This window comes from Bactrocera neohumeralis, chromosome 6 (genome assembly GCF_024586455.1).
Source record: "Bactrocera neohumeralis isolate Rockhampton chromosome 6, APGP_CSIRO_Bneo_wtdbg2-racon-allhic-juicebox.fasta_v2, whole genome shotgun sequence".
Classification (NCBI taxonomy): domain Eukaryota; kingdom Metazoa; phylum Arthropoda; class Insecta; order Diptera; family Tephritidae; genus Bactrocera; species Bactrocera neohumeralis.
Window position 1 is genome coordinate 2412093 of NC_065923.1, and position 21711 is coordinate 2433803.

Here is a 21711-nt window from a genome sequence, read left to right on the forward strand (position 1 = left end):
CTAATTATTGACGTAAATTTAACTCCTGAAGAGCAAAGTGAAACAATAAATATTTATGTCTAATTGTACATTATTTATTATCATAATGGTGCTTCTAGTTACATAGTGTCTTTACACGAGCGATTGAATTACAGCACGCTTAACCATAGCACAAAAGAATGCGAACATACCAAAAAACAATTGAATAAAAGAATTAATTCACGTTTTGAGAATCTAGAATTTGATTGCATTAAAAAACTTCGCGAGAGACCAACGCTGATATAAAGCATGTGTATGCATATATGTGTGTAGAAATAATGTTAATAAATTGAGTAAATTGAATTCAAAGTAATTGACAATCATAAAAATTACTCAAAAGAGCGGCCAACTGAAGGCACAAAAGACTCTCGCTCGCACATTATTCAGAAGGGCCGTCTTTTGACACTCTGATCTTGAAATTTGGAGCAAGTAAAGCAGTAAGTACAGGTACATATGTATAAGAAACGTCCATACATTTAAATACATGTATTTTGAAGTGTCAAAAGATGAGCATAAATTACAGACCCTTTTGGAGGGAAAACTATACGAGATTATCATTAAGTTGAAAAATAATTTTGCCCAAAAAGCGCTCACAATGAGAGAAACCATAAACCAAAAGTAAAGAAAGGAAAACTATCAGAAATTATTTAACTGGTATTACCGATTCTTATCTAAAAAGCTAAAAATGTTACTCGTAAAACCGACGAACCGGCTTATCAGTAGTTAAGAATTAAGTAAACCTATAGTTTCGACATCGGGAAGTTACTTTCCTGTGATAACGATTAGGGTGTACGAAGCTACCAATATAGAAAGCAAAAACTTTAATCTGTAAATCGAACTAGTTTTCTAAATAAATAGCACTTAGCTAAAAAAAAGGTTCATTACAAAAGTTATTGCTTGTTAAACTTGACAGTTGAAAGTAAAATCCAATGTTTTTAAAAACATAGAAACAACAGCTGACTCTACTGAAAATATCGAAATGGTTCCATATTCACTGTATTCTTCGGATCCGGCTTCCAGCGACTTTTTTCTGTTCCTCGATCATATGAGATGGTTCCTGAAAGGAAAATGAGTACCAATGATAGGTGCTGTCATACCATAAATCCATACCCATAACAAAAATTTGATTAATTGGTATTTTCAAAAGCAAACACCAAAAGTTCTTCTTCGATTGTTTGCGATATTTTTTTTCAATCGAATTGATAACCTCCTCGCTGGCAAGCGCATTAGAACAATTGAGCAATAAAATGCTCTTCAGTGAGCGTCGGTGCTTACTACAAACGCGCAGTGAGTGACTTTGTCTTTCTTAGTGAAATGAATACAACAAGCAAAAGTAAGTAAGAATAAATAAAAATATAAAAACAATGAGAAGCAAATACAAATATGTAAATGTCGTGGAGTGCACACCAGCTAAAGCATTCAGTTTGGCTGCACGAATGTTCATCAGTCGCTCACCATACTTGCCGATGGATAGCTAGACCGCTGACAGTAACGCTAGATGACGAAAACCATTTTTGCAAAAAAGCATAAAAAACCCGCAGCTAAAAACGTCACAGTGTGATTTTTATTTTAAACGCGTACGATAGCCGACAGAAAGCTTTTTCTACCTAACGACCTTACGTTGTGCGGCGGGTAGTGCTTCCCATATGCCTTGTACGCGAAGTTGCCTGAAGACGGCGCAGTGGTAGAGGCTAACGGTTAAAGCCGAAGCATATGACATACCAACAAGTACGACGCAAAACAGCTGAAGCGCTCACAGACACTGCGGCGTTAGCAAATTCTTTCCTAATTGTGTACAACCGTGTATTACTACCCTGCTGTATGTGTGTGTGCGTATGTGTGCACGCTGGCTTGCCATGCAATCATGTTGACACTAATGACCGCGACGGGTGTACCTGTTGGAGAAATGTTTTTCTATCTACCAGTTGATATCTAATGTACATTTTTTACTAAAGTGAGACCGTACACACAAACACACACATACACACGAAATCAGAGTGATTTCTGTGAGCAAACGTTCTATGATTTTTATGTATTTGTATATGTGTGACAGTTGCTTTATAAATCCACACTTTGTGGCGTCATCTATTCGACTGTGGCATGCAACACAGGTCATTAACGCATATCTAAGTGTAAAAAATCAGACGTCGGGAAGGCGGAAAGGCGGGTGTTGCGCGTGACACGAAGTGGCAAATAATAATGAGAAAATCATATCAAATAAATTGAAAGAAGTGTATGCAGAGGACAGTGATTTTCCCACAAATGCAAATTACGATAAACAAAATATAATAAAATATGAATATATGCAACACACGTGCAACATTTCGAACACCCAATGAAGCCCATATAAATCGAAAGTCTAATTCCAAAATAGTTTGTGAAAAAGTGTCTTCCAACGCCTACAACTAGACTATAACTAAGTAGCAACGACGGTTTCAAAATAAACAAGTTAGTTCGCATGCAAATTACAGTTAACAACAACAAACAATAATAACGCAGTACATATTACAAAATATTGCCGTTTATTATGCATACATATGCGCATGCATACAAATGTGTGAAGCGTTCATACAATCGGTTTGTCAATTATTTAGTCAGCTAGACGCGACGTCAAAATATAAGCGAAAAGTATGACAAGCGAAACGTCAATTAATGTCATGCAGCGGCATCTGCTGACAATCGAAAAGCTACGCAATCGTGTACGTCAAATGTTGAAATGTGTAATAAATTTGCATATTGAATTTTTGGTAATTGCACAAACAGTTATTTTATACAAGCATATACGTACATGCATATGTTTAACCATATTATATCGATACTTCACTTTTTTTTTTTTAATTTTTGTATACAGCTCTTATATTATATAGTACCTACTAGATTTTGGGGAATTTTAAAAGAAATATCAAATTTCCTAGAAGCTTAGATGTCGAATAAACAAAATGGTGTCTATGATATCTATGCTCTGTATACTTTAACAGAAATCGCAGAATTATACTTCATTAAGATTTATATCCAGTTGTATTCTGAAACTTCACTTACATACTTCTCATCATCAAAAAAATTTCAGTAATAAAAATAAACTTGTCATATTCGGAGTGCAAACCATCTTACAGAGACGCACTACGATTTATTTTCCAATTTGAAATAGTTACCTTCTGGTATTAGGCTGAGGTCTAAAATCAATCTTCTAAATGCTAAATCATCCCAATAAGAAGATACAATAGGCTAAATAAAACTAGAACAAGACATAGTTTTCCGAAAAACCTTTAGCTGACCATATCAAGAAATGGCAGTGTCGATAGGTCTCCTAGATCTGTGATTCGATACTATTCGAATGATAATGTTTGTTAGTAGGAGTCAAAGCCGGCTATGCAGGAAATTAGGTGGATTTTCATAAAATTCAGTTACGGTACTCATAATTCGTCGATGTCTATATGTTATCTGCAAAATTAATAGTAATTTTATGCCACGCGATAGGCGCCTGCACTTACGAAATAACTTTTTTATGTCAAATATTGTATATTTCGGACTTTGCATACCCTGAACAGGTTATACTTTAAAGTTTACCACGAAGTTTTGTAACACCCAGCAGAAAACGTCGGAGAATCTAGAGGATATGCATATGTATGTATATGTAAATGATGACCGCGACGAGCTGAGTCGATTTAGCTATGTCTATCTGACTATTTGTTTGACTGTACACATACGAACTAGTTCTTCATTTTTTAAGGTATCGTATTATATATTCCACACTTCCTTTCTCTCAAAAATCTGCTCATATCAGAACGATATCGGACCACTATAGCTCATAGCTGTCATACAAACTGACGATAAAATCAATTTTCTGTATAGAACGAGATATCTTAACAAAATTTGGCGTAGATTGTTTTCTAAAGCAACGCTACAAAACCTTAAGAAATTTTCCAGATCGGATTAATCTAACATATAGCTGAAATACAAGCTGATCGATCAAAATCCAATTATTGTATGGAATCTTTAGTATTTGTGAAGGGGGTTACAGCTTCGGTGTAGTCGCCTTATTCCAACTAAGATCTCCGCTCTGCACCGCCGACTAGCGGTCACAAACTAAAAACACTCGGCTACTACGACCGCCTATTTGCTCATTCCAATTTATTTCTTCACTATTACATTACATTTTCATTATTTACTTACAATAACTGATTGTCAACGGTGATAAGTATGGATTTCATAATATTATTACAAAGTTACATTGTTAAAAGCTGGCTACAATAGTAATGAAAGTACTTTGCACTTCAAACTTGAGGAATTTTCAACAAAGCATTAGAATTGAGCGAGAAAATAGAACATTTTCCCTGTTGGGGTCTCACTCACACAACCCAAATCGCCTCGTGTCATTTGTGTATTTAACAATTAGAGCATTTACTCAATGTCAATAATACGGAGAGCGTCACTTAGTCCCATTATTCTATATGTATATATATATATATATATAGATGTATATATATTGTATATGTATATGTACGTACACGTGCTATGTAAATAGAACGAAATTCACAGTTTTGCTCGGAAAGGCAAACAAACCAAGTGGCACCCACTTACTCAATGCAACATCAACAAATCACAAACAAACACCTTTATCTGCCACCTTAAACACTTTCGTAGTGTCTGTTTGTTACTATTTAACCTCAATCTCTGCTTAAGTACATATTTACGAACCTATGCATATAAACGAATACTAAGGTATGACAAACCGTTGAAAATTGTGTAGGGTGTCGTTTAAACTAGCTGTTGACAATACGTATATTACAAATGGACACAGCAATAGAATATGAGCACTTCTTAATTACTCGTATAAGCTATGCAAATAAGCAAAAAATACGGAATTTCTATATTTTCGATATTTCTGGTTTAGTATTTCCTCGGAAGGAGATCGTTCATAAAATTTAGAGTATGGTACTTTCAAAATGGGAGATTTAATGGAGTGATTTCTTCGGTAATCTTGATCCATAATCGTCTATCTGACAAGTTCTAGTCCAGAATTTCTTCACAAACTAATAATGAAAAACGCAAAAAATGTCAAAACTTCTCATCAAATTTCGGAAGCTTATTATCCGATATTATGTATAGACAATAAAATTTAGTGTCTCCTGTTTATGACCACTGTGATGAGCGTTGGTTTCTGCGGAATATGTTAAAATTTAGAGATATGTGATATTTATCTCAATGGACATATCTCTGAAACAAAAATTTAGACTATACGTATCTGTACTTTATTTTAGTAAGAATAGCTTTAATACTTTTAGTTTATAATTTTATCATATTTTTTATACTTAATTCCCTTCGCTCATTCACAGGTTCTGGAATCGAATGTCAACACAATGATGGACGAAGTGAAGAGCTTCAATGAGGAGCTGCTCGAAGTGCAGCGCTTAGATGCGCTCATCAGCGCCTTACGCGATTACAGCGGGCCTACAATATGTCACGAGTGGCCATATCCACTCATATTCAAAGGCACCATCGACGATGCAGATGTCGCACAAATTCTCAATGGCAGGAAGAAAGTGGACAAAAGTAACAATAACAATATAAATAAACGGAATATTAATTGCGAAGTGAGATGCAAATCTGCGATGAATTCTTCAACGAATCATCAGCTTAGTGATGAAGTAACTTAGCATTTAATTATGAGTGTAATTTTATGGTTTTTACGACTCAGGCTCTGACCACTAAGAGACAAACTGAATGTATAAAAGTATTGAGACATATAAATGTATATCGTATCACTAATGAATATAAAATATATATAGATATATAGATATACATATATAGTATGTACAAGCATAAAGAGTTATTAGTACAACCTTCTTTAAGGTATCATATCATGTCAAACATATGTTTGTAAAACGAAAGAATTCAATACTTTGAGTAGAGTAGTCTGTATATACCTACATATGTATTTTAAGATTAGCGATATCTACATTGTATCGTTAAGAATGTTAATGTAGTTGTGCCACTGAATGAAAATCTACGTAATCAGATTATTTTACTAGTAAATATAGACTATGCGAATTTCGTGACGTCAATTTATTTTTGTTCAATACACTTGGTAAATTTTACTTGTTTAGGATAAGGCAAGGTGACAACTTATATGAGTCTCGGATTTTAAAAATAGTTCTTGACAATCGGTCCAAAACGGCTACCGATTTTTGAGAATTTTCACATTTCATGAGTACTGTGTGTGATTACATTGCCTCTGTCGTCTTTTTGAATATGTGTGAAGTAAGCGAGGATGTGATCTGGCTTTGTCCATTTCAAAACTGTGTTCAGAGTGTTTCAGAGGGGTAGTATAAGGTATGAATTTCATAAATCATCTGATAAAAGGGGGGTTCTCAAAAAATTGGTACCTGATCATGCCCTCAATTTCATCCCTCTTAGCAAAACTGAAACCAAACAAAGCTAGTAATCTAAAATAATGTCGCAATGTTTGGTTCTAAGGAAAAATTGAAAAAATAATTTTTCACGGAATGCCGACTGCTTAAAAAAAAAGACTGTACAACTTTTTAGTTGCTTCGAATTTTTTAAAAATAGTAAAAATTTCAATTTTGAGATATGGATGGCTTCAGACATAGACAAGGTCATAAAGAAACTAAAAAAAAATTTATGGTAAATCGGTCGAGCAGAACCTGAGAAATCGTGGATATCGTTTTTAAAAAGACAGTTTCGAGAAAAACGCGCTTTTCAGTTTCAGTAGAACCAGTTTGGACCGGGTCAGTAAAATACCTATATCTCCGAATATGATTTGAGTTTTGCGAAGACCTCTTGAGAACGTATTCCTAAATAAATGGAAAAAATATTAGACTTTTTTTAACTTCTAGACTGGAATACTCTAGTTATAGTTTATGTAATATTTACATTAAGGACTATGATTGATTTAGGTAACCTTTGAAACCTTATACGCTTGTTACTACTTCTTTTTCTTCTTCTTTATTGGCGTAAGCGGTTTCTACGCGATTATAGCCGAGTTAACAACAACGCGCCAGTCATTTCTTCTTTTCGCTACGTGGCGCCAATTGGATATTCCAAGCGAAGCCAGGTCCTTCTCCACCTGGTCCTTCAACGGAGTGGAGGTCTTCCTCTTGCTCTGCTTCCCTCGACGGGTACTGCGTCGAATACTTTCAGAGCTGGAGTGTTTTCGTCCATTCGGACAACATGACCTAGCCAGCATGGCCACTGTCTTTTAATTCGCTGAACTATGTCAATGGAGTCGTATAACTCATACAACTCATCGTTCCATCGAATGCGATATTCGCCGTGGCCAACGCGCAAACAACCACAAATCTTTCGCAGAATTTTTCTCTCGAAATTCGCAACGTCGACTCATCAGTTGTTGTCATCGTCCAAACCCCTGCAGGACGGGAATTATGAGTAAATCTTTCATTGGGGGCGCTTTTTACGTGGCGGGTCCCAAATCCAGCGCACAACCCTGTGAAGGGGCTGTTTCGCCTTCTCACTTTAGCTTGCCTTCAAACGGATGTTCTTAGACTACCCAGAGGATACTTGGTCAAAGACCGGAAGTCGTGAGCTGCTTGAGCCATATGTAAAAGAATCGTTTCTGGCCACTCTCAAGTGAATGGCGATAAGAGAACTTTCCTTATTTGCGTGAACTTCTACACATGACTCCATACGCTTGTTACTACTAATTTCCAAAATTTGAGCTACTCATAAGACCAGGGATAATGTATATCATTTTTCCCCAAGGTATCACAAATTGGACTCAAGTTGTCAGTCGGGTAGACACACGAACTCATCTTCCCAACCGATTGGTAATTATAACCCGTTATGTAAAGGAAATTATTATACCCAGGGCAACATGTTGGCTTGTCTTATATACTTTTCGAAAGAACTTACCAAGTGTAGCTGGGTATAATAACCTGCCATCTCTCAACACTGTAGCGTTATGAACTTTGAAGTGCGGCATTGGCATTTTGTCAACATTGATCTATCTCAGTTACTGCCATAATCAATAAACCACGCAAATCAAATAACCTGTGAGAATGCAAGCAAACCGCAGAGCTATGCGCATAGTCGCACTTGCAATTTGCTAATATCTCTATATTGGTATATGGTACATGGGTATCATAACCGGCATACCGATATTTGATATTCCTGTTAGTGGTATTCCATAGCTAGCCAGTCAATATCAAGCAAGGTGTGAGGGAAACGATGTGAGAATTTTGAGCGACTAAAGCGTGTGCAGACTAATAATGTGAAACAAATGAACAATCACTCAATACTTACTATATTGCACATTACATTTCCGAAGTTCCTCCTATATTAAAGAGGTCGTCAAATTTGTATCCAATTCATTATCTTAACAGTAATTCTTCAATACCATAAATGTTTTAAATGTTATTCTCTTTTATTTCCATAAATTATCTTAAACCGACTTTAGTGCTGGTTGCAGTTATCAAGTTAAGCATTTTATTTTTAATTAATGAATTTCACTGTTCTGTTATCTTTGTTCAACGCGTTTTTGTGCTTGAGCAGTTGAGTCATAGATAATCAGCTTTCAAGTTGCACTTTCATGCGAAATAAATAAATTTATAAATATCTCTTATCAGTTGAGAAAGGTTTTGGTCCAAACAAAACATATTTTTCATTTAAACGGAAAGGAATTCAAGGAAGTGAAATGTTATTATCAGTATAGTAAGGGTTTCACATATTATTGCCTCGCCAAAAATAACGGTTTCTTAAGAGGAAACACTTTTCCGTATATTTAACGAAAACTACAATACATTTACAGATTATATGATCTACGATAAGGAAAGACTAAGGCGGAACCGAACACTGTTTAAATGCTGCTCCTTAGTAGCAGGGGCGGATGCAGAGTAGAATTTTTTGGGTGAGGGGTTATTATATAGTTTGTTGTTTTTTGTTTTACTTTAAAAGGAACCTAAATCTTGGCCATTAGTCTCTTCAAGTCTTATCACGTATCATTCTTTTGAGAATCCCTAAAACCCAGTTGAGGCGAAATAATTCGAAGCTCAATTCTTACCATTTTGATACCGTTCTCATTGATTTGTGACATGCAAAATCATTGTAAGCCCGCCCGTCACAGAATTTTCACATACCCAAAAAGATATGACATACTGTCTCACACTTGCATGTAGTATTTTTAGATTGTCCACTATCAGAAACTCAGAAGGACACACCAGAAACCTAATAAAAGATAAATAAGTAGGTTGCCTTTTATATTATATTTAAATTGTGAGGATCGAAAATCTCCTTATTGTTTTTCAAAATATTCTCCATTAAGAACTAATTCTCAAAGCATTTTTGCAACTGTGATTCAGATATCTCCAAAACATGCCTTTTGAACGCGTCAGCCGAATAAAAAGAAGTAATTTGATGTCAAATCAGGACCATACGGAGGATGACTCATCAAATCGATTTTTTGAGTCTCAAATATGGAGTTGCTTGAGTCACTTGGGTGACAGCTAACATTGTCGTGGTGAAGAGTGATCCGTTTTCGGCGGTTGGTTCTCCTGATTTCATGAACGACATCTTGTAAACAAATGATTGTATACCACTCAGAATTTACTGTTCTGCGTTGTTCCAGTGCTATGATTGCGACATATCTAGTTTTTCCAAAAAAAAAACAGGCAACCATTTGTCTGGAAGCGCTTCGTGCGCGATCAACTTTTGTTGGATTCGGCTCATCTTGAAAACCCCATACAGTCGACTGGTGCTTACTTTTGGGCTCATAGGGGTGAATCAACGATTCATTCAGAGACTTGTTTCGAAGCGCCACTATCGTATTTTGTTAACATTTCGCTCGACCCATCAACACTAGCCTTGACAAATTGTGTGGGATAAAACATGAAGAAATAATTTTTGTTGTATACTAGTTCCAGTAATGCCTCGATAGGTCGCATGACGATCTTGAAATATCAGTTTTCGCACAGCATCATTAGTTTCTGGAACAACAAATGATTTGGAACGACTTTCCTGAAATTCGTTTAAATTCATCATTACATCGATAAACACTGTTCCTTGATGGAGCTTCATCGCCAAAAAAGGAATTAATTTCATCGATGGATTGTTGCTGGATAATCTGCGTCGAAAGTAGTAAGTAGTAAAAAATAATTGCGCAAAAATCTTCTTGATTTAATAGGTACCATTAAGAATAAGAATAAGAAGTTATACAACACAAATATCGCTTAGTTTTCAATACGTTCTGAGTATGCATACCATCAAAAATATCAATATTTAAAATTGTAAATTTCCAGATTGCAACACTAGTGTTGCCATATCCTTAAATATAAAAGGCAACCTACGTATAAATGATCAGCATGACGAGCGGAGTCAATGAAATGTTGTTCAGATCGTACGAGTGTAGCATGTGGCTGCCATACAAACTGAAATGTCAAAATCAAGAAAATGATCTTTTTATATTCTATTTTGCTATAAAAATGCACCTACGATATGGAAGGTATAACATCGTTGTACCCGACGTTAATGTTTTCTCTTATATTCTTCTTTTTTGGAATGTCCACTGCGATCACCTTCTTCGAGGCTTACGTTGCCTGAACGGAACTTACCAAACCTCTTATGACAGTTTGCCCATAGTGTAAAATTTTTGTCAAAAAAAGCATTTCTTCCAATTTCCAAAATACACTAACCTACCTTACTTATTAACCAATAGTCCGATAGCAGTAAAAGTTAAACACGAGTCTTTTGAAGATTGATCTAACTATCATACAATAATACTATTCAGCCTGCCTGACCAAACCCTCACATAAGTAACTACTGCCATGACAATTTCACCAACCAACAATATAAAGTCAGTATAATCAAACTTGTATCAATCACCCTAACCAAAAGATCCCTAATACAACTGATTAATTTGCAAGAATTCAAATTCGAGTTCTCTAGAAATGTCGGTACTTACAGCCGAACAAATAAACATGCATACATACAAATGCACTAAACCTTTGCAAACATGCCAGCTCAGTTTACTTACACACATACACATGCAGATTTATGTATGTATATGTATATGTAGTAGGCAAATATTAAACAATGCTCAACAAGTCTACAATTTTTAGAAAACAAAAACACAGTACATATACACATACACATACATAAGTATTGGTGAACTATCCCAATCGACACCGAACAATTTTCGTAATTGAGATGAATGATTTCCCTTCGAAAAAATTAAGACAACATTAATACAAGGAGGTGTACAAGTGCTGGAGTTGCGAAGGAAAAGAGCAAAACTAGAAAACACTACAAAAGTCCTTAGCCACTTACGGAAATGACCATTGAGCATGGATGACCGGTTGGCTGGCCATTTGTTGTCGTAAAAAGAGACTCGCACGTACACCGACAATTGTTGCAAAACGAACACTCTACTCACTTGTTTTGCGTCTCTATGTGTGTGTGTTTGTGTATGTGAAGAGCTTTTGTTGCTGCTTCGGTTTTTGTTACACATCATTCCAATTACAGTTAGTATGGCGGTATGTACATATGTAGATACATATGTACGAAGCCTTAGTTCCAGGGGCAACAGCTTAAAAACTAGTCATACCCGTAAGTGCAAATTGCAGACAGTCTGAGGATGAAAGTATGCAACCGCGACAACAACAATACACACAACTCGAAGGCATGCCGTCGTAATTCCACACCCTAACAGCGGCCCTTACATGAGAGACTCACTCGGACCATCCCTGGTCGCCGCCGCCCATCGCAACCAATTGTATTAACGTTTGTATGTGCATAACGGTACATACGCACCTAGTATACATGCACCAGCAGTGATATCTTAAGCGAGAGCTCGTCTTAGTTACGAACGAGTCGTAGCGATGGCTTGTAAATTGTACGAACGCAAATCCTCGACCATAAACTGTCTGGCATACCATTGGCTTGTGTAAATAAATTGCTCCTTTTAAGTTGTGGCATGCAACAAGCCGGCTTTTGTTTCACCTTCACCACCACTTTGATGTACTATTTGTTGACGTTGCATGCTAACCTGTTGTTGCCACTAGTGCGTATGTATAGGCATGCAAGTCGGCTAGGAATAAAGAAGTGTAAGTAGTATTTGTGGTTGTTGTTGCTTGGTTATCATCTTGTAAGTCTCCACATGAGCAGTAATTGCAATAAAAATTGTATTTGCAATTGTTAGGCATTAGTGGAAAATTATATACCAATGACCAAAGTCAGAGTCCATCTTAAGGATCACATTGAGCATATCGACTAATTTTGCTGAAAAGAATGAGAGAGAAAGACACGATAGGTCAAGGGACAAACGTCGGAGTCCTGTGTGAATATACGTAAGCTAGTTTTGAAGATGGACCTGAAATTTTGCACACGCTCTTTTCTTATCAAGGAGCTGCTCATTTGTTGGAATCGCCGATAACTGTAGCATACAGCTGTCATACAAACTGATCGATCAAAATCAGGGTAATGATCTTTTTAGACCCTTTTATGCTATAAAAATGCACTTGTGAAGGGTATTTCAGCTTCGGTGCATCCGAAGTTAACTTTTTTTTGTTTTAGAATGTTTTTGATACAATTTTACATCAGTTCGTGTTGTCATGAAAGAAGAAAGGGGAAGGATAGGTTTACAATTACTACGAAAGTTTGACAACTACATATTTCTATAAAGAGAGAGAGAGAGATATTGAGAAATAAATATGAATAATAATACTAAAGATAAAATATTAATAATGTCTGTAGTTTTGACAATTAAGTTCAGTATACTTTGACAAATTTGCATGAAAAGGTGGATAAAATTCAGATGTTTTTTCTGCCAAATTCCGTCAATTGGCTGGCGATTCATGGCTTATTATTGGATAGCTGTCTGTCAGTTGAATATGTTTATCAGAAGGCTATGACTGTCAGATAACTAGCTAACAATGTCAAATAAGTTAAGAAAAAACGACTACAAATTATTACATATTTATTTACGCCATTTTTTGATGGACCCAATGACCCATTAAACTGCTAGAATTAAAAAATATACCCTTTCATATACATTCCTATATATCCACCATATATGAATACATTATCCACATTCTATCTACACACACATCATTTATTATGCAAATCTGTGCCAAGTGTCTCATTTGTTAATGGCCTCAAGTGCTATCAGCTTTAAATGCTCATCATCCTCCAAATTACATCCAACCAACGGCCCTGACCCATATTTGATTCACAATCGCCAGCAAGCGTGTATAAAATAAAAGAGACACTCATATGTACTTTTATGGGAAGGTGAATGCAGATTCAAGCATAGACACAAGCACCCATATGTATATAATTATACATGTGTATGAGAGGATGTACTTAGGTATTATCCAGCGACGAATGTGATAAAAACGTTTTATTTAATTTCGGCCATTTAAATTGAAATTTAATGTACACCTTGTGTATACTAAAAGTATAATATATACTTGAAATACTGAAGTACATGCTCATACAAAGGCACAAGTACATACGTATATAATATAAAGTATATATAATATAAATGATTTTAATTTCAAACTGTTAAACAACACAAAATTGGAAAATTCATTGAAAATAGCCCTTGGCTTTGGTCTCAAATTAAAAAATGACGCTAGTTTACTTTCGAAGATACAGATTATTTCGTCTAATATGAAACCAGGTCAGTATCAATATACTATTAAACCGAAATAGAACGTAAGCTAAGATCTACAAAAACATCGGCAATTCGAATAATATTGAAAAGTATTTCTTGATGCGAATGACAACAGTGGTAGCAAAGACAATTCAGTTTCTTTGAACGAAAATTTAACCAAGTTGAGCATTCTTTTCGCAGAGTTCTAGTTCTTCAGATATCAGATAGCAGACACAAATTAACATAGATAGATAGAAATTATAAATTGAGGCTTGTTTTCCGACCTATGGTCTCTTGTGTCTTCCTCTTTATCACACAGACTCATATAGGCCAAGTAATCTGATGAATTCCAGGGTTCTGTTCTGCCGGGTGATATTAAGGCGATATGATGCCTATTCGAAATATAAAATACAGTCCACAAGTATAATCAAGTAAATTGATTACCTTAATTTCATTTGTATAAGCTTCCTTCGTTGATATATGAGTATGTCAATATAGTTAACTTTTTGTTATTATGCTAATGAACAGACAATTCCATTACTCATGACTTTATTTTCCTTAGGATCTGTTTAAGGTATTCTGACACATTTTATGCATAGTACTCACATGTGAAGAACATAATGAAATTATTTGACAGCACACGCATAGATAAAACGAACTCAAAAGGTAATGACTTGCTCTTTAAGAATCTAACTCAAATGAATTATATGAGTAATACCTGTCGCAAGTAAGCTTGGATCCTGTAGGGCGTGTAGAAAATTTGTTGATTAAAATTTATTTAAATTGGTATGTAACAGCACAGACGTTATTTTTCTACTCTTGAAAGCATTTGGAGTTATAAAAAGAAATGCTTGTGAATTCTACCAAAGAAAAAACTTGAAAATCATACGATTTAAATATCTTATCTTGATGACGTCAAACTTGCGATACTTTGAGAGCGCCTCTGTCTGAAAACAAAACTTTTAATCTATGGCATTTCGCAATTAATTTTAGTTCAATATAGTTACAAATCTTGTGAACCTCGTAAAATATAATATGTCTTGTAGGGGGATTAAAAAGACAGCTTGCCAAAATATCTACTGAAGCATTTATAGAAGTAAAGGAAGTGGAGAGAGTTAAAAAAAGCTTGTAACAGTTAGCTCTATATTTGAAAAACTAGAGCAGCTAAAGATATTCAATGTTTTTCGACAGGTTTTGGAACAACACAATGTGGAATAGTTCCCTGGTCACGTTTCGCATATTTAGTGCTTGCGTTTAAACAGGGTTTTGAGGACCCTATAAATATTTCAATTCAAATTGATTTATCAAACGAAAAATTCTTTCCAAACCCTTATTAAACATTAGTCCTCATTCCAGCAGCGCAAAATACACTGTTCACCCACGCGTTCACATATGTTCACCTTCATGAGGATAACTCCTAGCTTGTTGCGGTATTTGCTAACATGTCTAAATATCACCCTGCCCTCCTGCATATCTGGGCAAATAGCACACCGAAATAAACAAAGTCAGCAACTTGACGCTGAGTAATAACCGAGAGCGGAATGCATATGAAAACAGTTAGGAAATTGATGAAAACTGTCGTGACTATGCGAACGGAATTGGTCGGATTCGGCAGATTGACTACAAATGGAGGAAGTAGCGAGCAGGGCAGGAAATGTGAATGAGTGTTTTGATTTGTTTTTTGCTTTTTTGCCACTTTGGCTACATATTGAATTTGGTTTAGACGGGCTATAGCAACCGCACATAACCCCAATAAACAAACTAATAAAACAACATGGCATGTGCAGCGAGCGAGCGAGCTACCAAAGAAGCAAAAATACTTGCAAACGCAATGGAAACGCCGTGCGTCAAGTAACAAAGAAACGCACGCTGGAAAAACAAATTAGAGCAAGTGCGCTCGAATATCAGGTATTTTCACAGCAGAGACGAACGAAAGCTGAAGATAGCGGTCGCTAAATCAAAAACTGTGTCCAGAATAACGCAGAGGAGGCTGGGCGCGTGTGCGTGCATTCACGAACTGAAGCCAGTGAAGCGCGCGCACGATATCATTTGTTGGCTGAGGTGGGTATCATTGTGCAAATGCGAACTTCCATTTGAAGGTTTCGTAGACAATTTTTATTGCAGAAAGTTGGCAGCGAAGTTATTACTGTTTGTAAGTCAGCACCAAAGCAAGTCACCAAAGTTGCGCAATAACGCAAGTTCAGAGCGAGTGAAATATAAAGTTTGCAGGAGCTACCGCAGCACGCTGGCAGGCAAATCAATTGCGGCACCAAATACAATATTAGTCAAAGCACCAAATATGCAATTAAGATTGCTGTAGCAATATGCAGACTTGCCTGAACTTTGGTAAATATACAGTTGCGGTGGCGGCGGTAGTGGAGCGAGCGGTAGCGCAACAGATACACACACAGCAACGCGTAGCAAAGCAGTGCACTTGTGAGGGAAAGCAGATAACGGCATGTCCATATCAAAGTTACGCAGCCGGCACGCAGTACTGACGCGGCAGGAGCACATTAAAAGTCCTAGTAGTGGCGATAGTGCTGGGGGTGGTGGTGGTAGTTGTCGTACTGCTGCCACCAATCCGAATGCCGTCGATATACATAAAACTGCCAAATCTACAACGCACGCTGCCCCACAAAGCAACTGAATGCTGCCGCAATGAATGCGGTTGCCAGCGCCTCTGCTGCCAACAGCGCTACCGCAATCTCGGCAACTGCGCAACAACAGCAAGCAAATCAACTCACACCGCAAGCTGCACAAACCTACGTACCTCAGACGTCACTGCTGAAAATCGAACCATTTGTTCCTAGTCTAACGACGCGCCTACGCCGCAACTTTGGACGCTCGTATACCACACTGAGCACCACCGAGCCGGGGAATGCAGCAGCTAGTAGTAAACGTAAAGGCGCTAACATCTCAAATCCAGCCAACGCACTCAATGCACCACTGTTGGGCGCCGCCATTGATAGCAAACTCGCCAAAGCAAATGCTGCCAGTACGCGCGCCGCTGTGGCCGCACGTTTGCGACGCAATCCAGTGCGCGCAACAGTCACGCGTCAGCGCTCGAAATCCACCTCTTCGTCCGCCTCCAATCGACCGACAACAGCGCATCGCAATTTATCACCGAATATGCTATTGAATGCTGAACATGGCGGTGCGGCTACAGTTGTATGCGCTGCTAATGGTGGTGGTAGTGACAATAGCAGCGCCAGTGGAAATGGTAACGGTAGTGGCAACAGCAATGCGGCCGTTGTTACATTGCAGCCGAACGGCATTTGTCGTATTACGCGCGCTGTGCACGAGCGTGAAAAGCAACCGGATCGCATTAATTATGATCGACGCGGTCTAAGCGCGATACCGATATTCGAGAATGAAACACAGCTGCGCCTGCTTTCGCTGCAGCATAATCTCATCAATATTTTTCACATACCGAAAGAAGAGCCTTTGCCAGCCCCTCCGCCGCCGATACAACCAGCCGCGGTAACCACAACGATGCATGCTGAAGGTACTCACTCACCGGAAGCACCCACCGAGCTAGTTGACAGTGAGCAAAATGCACTCGAAATAACTAACGGCGTATGTTCGCCAAAACCATTGCGTCGTCAAAATGAGCGCGCAGCCGTGGGAAGAATAACCGGCACTGCTGGGAGTACTTCCAGCGCCGGTGGTGCGCGTCTTGCGTTGCGCCCAACTTGCGTGCGACAATTGAATGCGCTAATACCGCCGCCACCCCCACCCACACCACTAGGACAGCTACAACAACAACTGCCACAAGCGGTGCCACATCATCTTTATCAGCAATTGCTGCAACAGCGTTTAGGCGCTGCAAGCAGTACTGTAAACACGCTGAAAAATCTGCACTATAATGCGCCGCTACTGCCGCTGGCGCGCCAACCGACGCCCTGCCGTTTCGCACTGAAACGCTCTAAAAGCTTTGTGTCTAATATACCACGAAATCTGCAAAGCATACAACAAAATCTGCTAAAGACCCAACTGGCGCGTGTCAAGCTGTGCGCCACAGGTGATGATGCGCATTTAAAAAGTTTTGATTCGAGCACCAGCACCAGCGCGCTGACCAACACTACCGATTCGTCGCCTTCCTCCATTTTGGCAACATCGACAACAAACACAAATGGCACCACATTCGCCGGCAGCGACCGAGAAGAGGAAGATCCGCTGCAACAGCTGACCGTTAAGAATAGACAGCTGGTAGCATCTTATGGCATGATCTTCCAGCACCTGGTCTTTCTCGATCTATACGACAATCAAATCGAGCGCATAGGCAACTTGGACGGGCTACCCACGCTCTCCGTGTTGTTGCTAGGTAAAAATCGATTGAACGACATCAGCGGTCTCGCCTCGCTGAAACAAACGCTGCGTGTGCTCGACCTGCATGGCAATAAAATTAATAACGTCGCCAACAAGCTCAATTGTCTGCAAGAGCTGAAGTCACTCAATTTGGCTGGCAATTTGTTGCGTCAAATAGGACCGAATGATTTCAGCGGTTTGACGGAATTGCGTGAACTCAATCTGAAGCGCAATAAAATCAAGCGCATCAATGGCTTTCAACATCTCACAGCCTTGGAGCGACTCTGGCTGTGCCACAATGAGCTGCATCGCGTTGACGACATGGCGTCGATTGCTAAAGCAACAAATCTACTTGAAATGACCATAGAGAATAATCCCGTTTCGCTGGCGGGCGACTGTGTCTCCTTCCTTGTAAGCTACTTGCCACGCCTACAAACGCTTAGTCAAATGCCAATTACCGAGCAAGTACGCGCGGCTGCAATGTCTTGGCGACGAAATAAAGAGATTTCGGACACGCATTACGCACACCTCACGCCCGATGCGTATCAGTGCATCAAACGTGAGGAGGTCATATCGAATGCGCGCACCAACTGGGAGTTGCTAAGGTCACAGCAGACGCTACAACAGAGTGCGGCGCTGCAAAGGCAGGCAAAACAGAAATTGCCACAAACTACGTACACGACAGCGCCACGCATTGCGAAGCCCAGCGAGTTGGCGCGCATAAATGAGTCCAATGAGGCGGTGGATGATGCGACCGAGGAAGGTGCTGGCATGCTTGTGGCCACTGGGCTGGATGCAGAATTACAAGAGTTTATTAAATTGCCGCCCATACAGCAGCAAGAACAACAACAACAAGAACACAGACAGCGAGTGGAACCACAACAGACGCAGAAACACGCACAGGCGCGCGTACAGCCAACAAAATCAGGGCAGACATCAATAACTAAGCCTAATCCGGCTGATAGAGGACCGCTTCCGCCGACACCTCTCTTGACAAAGGCGCATAATGTAGAGCCACCGCCGCCGCATAATGTGAGCAACGATGTCAAGCACAGCGAAGGCAAAAGCAACAATGTTGACATGTACAACAGCAGCAGCAACAACAACAACAACCTTAACAGTGCGCGCTTTTCTGGCTCGTCGGGTTCGAGTTTGGGACCCAATGTACACTCCTCATCCAGCTGCTTCAGCTCGGACAATGAGGATTCCGCCGAGTTAACGGCACAACAACGCGTTACGCACACACATAAATACCAAAAGACAGCACGACAGAAACAGCAACAACGACGGCGCGGCAACAACAACAATGAATATAGGACTGACAATGCAGTAGGGCGGAGAAAAATTGATGCGAAGCAAAAGGCAGGCGATTTGACGACAACAAATGAGTCAGGCCATGCCGATGCTGTTGGGGCAGCGGCTAAAACAGTCAATGGCGGGGCGGTGGCGCATGAACAACTAGCTACTGTAAACAGCGACCTAGTGACCAAGGTAGGCGGAGAGTTGCAAGCGGACGAAATTACCGCAAAGCAAAGGCTAGCAACAAATGATGACAATGCAAGCGATGCTCAGCCGTTACCAACACAGCCACCAATGCACGCGGCGGCGGCAGAAAATGGCACGGCAAAGGCTGGTGAGTCCATCAGTCAGACGGAGAGTAACTCACCAGCACTGACGCCTAGCCGCGCCAATTCTAATGCTCACAAAACAGTGATGCCACAACAAAAAGCTACCAGCGCAACAACAACAGCTACTAGTATTACCACTTCAGTTGTAAGCTCAGCCACAGCACAAATTACAAACCACGGTGGCTTACTAAGTTTAGGCTTTAAAGAGCAAGCGAACACCGCTGCTGTCCAGCCGCCGCCACAACAAACAAATGGCGCAGCGTCGGGTTTTGTAGGCGCAACGACGCGCACACCATGCCGCCGTCTAACGAGGTCACAGACAATCGTGGGCGCCAGCAGTGGTGGCACAAATAACTGTCCAGCCACCGTAGCTAATAACGGAAATGAGGCGTGTGCCGGCAGGCGCACAGCTAATAATGGCAGCAAAACTGCCACAAACGTCACGTCGACGCCGTGCAATGGTCAGGCGTCTGCACAGCCGACTGTCACTTGTATAGTGGCGCCACCGCCAATCAACTCTAGCAACAACAACAACACGGCAGGCGGCCAACGCGCGCCGGTTGCCAACAAAACGGAACGTGAGACGCGTGAGCGTGAACGTGAACGTGAACGCGAACGCGAGCAAGGCGGAGACTATCTCATCGAGATTTGCGGTCGCTACCTGAATGTGTACGGCCAAGGCGCTTTGCGCTACATCGACAAACAGTGGAATGCAGCGAAAGCGCAGGATGTGCACACGCTCAATTTTAGCTACATCAATTTCAACAATATCGCCGCCACCGTGCTGGCGCGCATCAAGTCACGCTTCCCAAATGCCGAAAATTTCGTTTTCCGCGAAACGAATATCGAGTTTATCGGCCAGCTGAATGCATTAGGCGAACTGCAAGGCATCAGTGCGCTCACCATCGATCCGGAGGGAAATGCAATTACCACAAAGGATTTGTGGCGTGAATACGCCATTTATCGACTGTCGCACTGGGGGCTTAAGCTGATCAATGGTGTTGCGGTCACGGAGGCGGACATCGAGGCGTCCAATGCGCTGTATGAGGGTCTGTCCGATTTGGTGTTGTGGGCAATGCCGCCGTCCATGTTGCAGCCGCTGCTGGCACGTTTGCGGCTAGACGAAACATGTACGGCCAGCAAAATGTCGCCTAAAGAGTGGCTAATGAAGCCGGAAAACAAATCACTGCGCCTTGTTGTTGGCAAAGAGGCGTTACAATGGAAAAAGCCCAACACCGGCGCCACTACTACTACTAATACCAATAACGGCGGCAACAATGTCAACGGTATTAGTGGCCAGCATCAACAGCCAATGCCTTATGCCGTGAGCGAGGCCAGCGTAGGCGTCGCTACTAATGCCAACATCAATACGCTTAGTATGCGCGAACGCGGACGCTTGCACTTTGCCACCATGCTGGAGAACACTGTGAACGCTGTGGAGAAAGTGCATATGCTGGAAACGTTGTGGCCAAGCATGCTCTTGGACATTGTACGCAACGCTCTGCTCGATTACTCGCACCTCGACGAATATTTACACAGTGTAATCAACGAAATCATGAAGTGACAAACACAAAGCGCTTGCATTGCGTGGACTGGCTGCTGGCGCGCGGCTAGGTGGCACGCGGACCGTAGGCGTCCTTTGTGTGGGCCTATACTCCCGAGAAGAGGCGCCGGTAGCAGAAATTATTGGCGCTTGTTTTTCGTGTTCATTTGCTGGCAATGTTACCCCGTGTTTGGCAATACAATAATACTAGGATTACTCGCAGCGAATATAGATTTAACGAAGACACCTTTATATGTAGATTAGCTAATGGTATAAGAAAACGCGATGCACTTATACAAATTTACATACGAGTACATATGTAGTTAATAATGTATGTAGTTGAATAAAATTTGTAGCTCAATTTATAAAGTAATAATAAAGCATTGATATGAAAGCAAAATACAACTCAAAAAATTCAAAATTATAATGAAACTTTGTTCAGAATTTGCATAATTAAGGATGAAATTAAGATACTTCAGACAGTTCCTTAATTTTGATAATTAACATATTATGGACGTAAGGGAAATTTTGCTAATTGACGTAATTAAAAGTACAGTATTTCCTAATTTTATCAATTAGAAAAGGAACTA

At 39.8% G+C, this 21711-nt stretch overlaps 2 protein-coding genes across 4 annotated transcripts; both read left to right on the forward strand.

Annotated features, from left to right (window-relative positions):
- The first annotated feature begins 1451 nt into the window (after nt 1-1451).
- LOC126762494 (uncharacterized) lies at nt 1452-6083 on the forward strand. Of its 3 annotated transcripts, XM_050479277.1 has the most exons (3): nt 1452-1746; nt 2072-2765; nt 5355-6083. In XM_050479277.1, the coding sequence occupies exons 2-3, from the start codon at nt 2649-2651 to the stop codon at nt 5673-5675; spliced, it is 438 nt and encodes a 145-aa protein (XP_050335234.1). In that variant the 5' UTR covers nt 1452-1746; nt 2072-2648; the 3' UTR covers nt 5676-6083. The 3 variants fall into 3 exon arrangements, with proteins under 3 accessions (XP_050335234.1, XP_050335233.1, XP_050335235.1); XM_050479276.1 differs by having other exon boundaries at nt 1452-2765; XM_050479278.1 differs by having other exon boundaries at nt 1452-2717.
- Nucleotides 6084-16093: 10010 nt separating this feature from the next.
- Nucleotides 16094-21508, forward strand: LOC126762489 (uncharacterized). The gene is given in 2 exon segments (XM_050479264.1): nt 16094-16272; nt 16275-21508. Coding segments are annotated over 2 exon segments (5040 nt in total). The 5' UTR covers nt 16094-16100; the 3' UTR covers nt 21143-21508.
- The last annotated feature ends 203 nt before the right edge of the window (nt 21509-21711 follow it).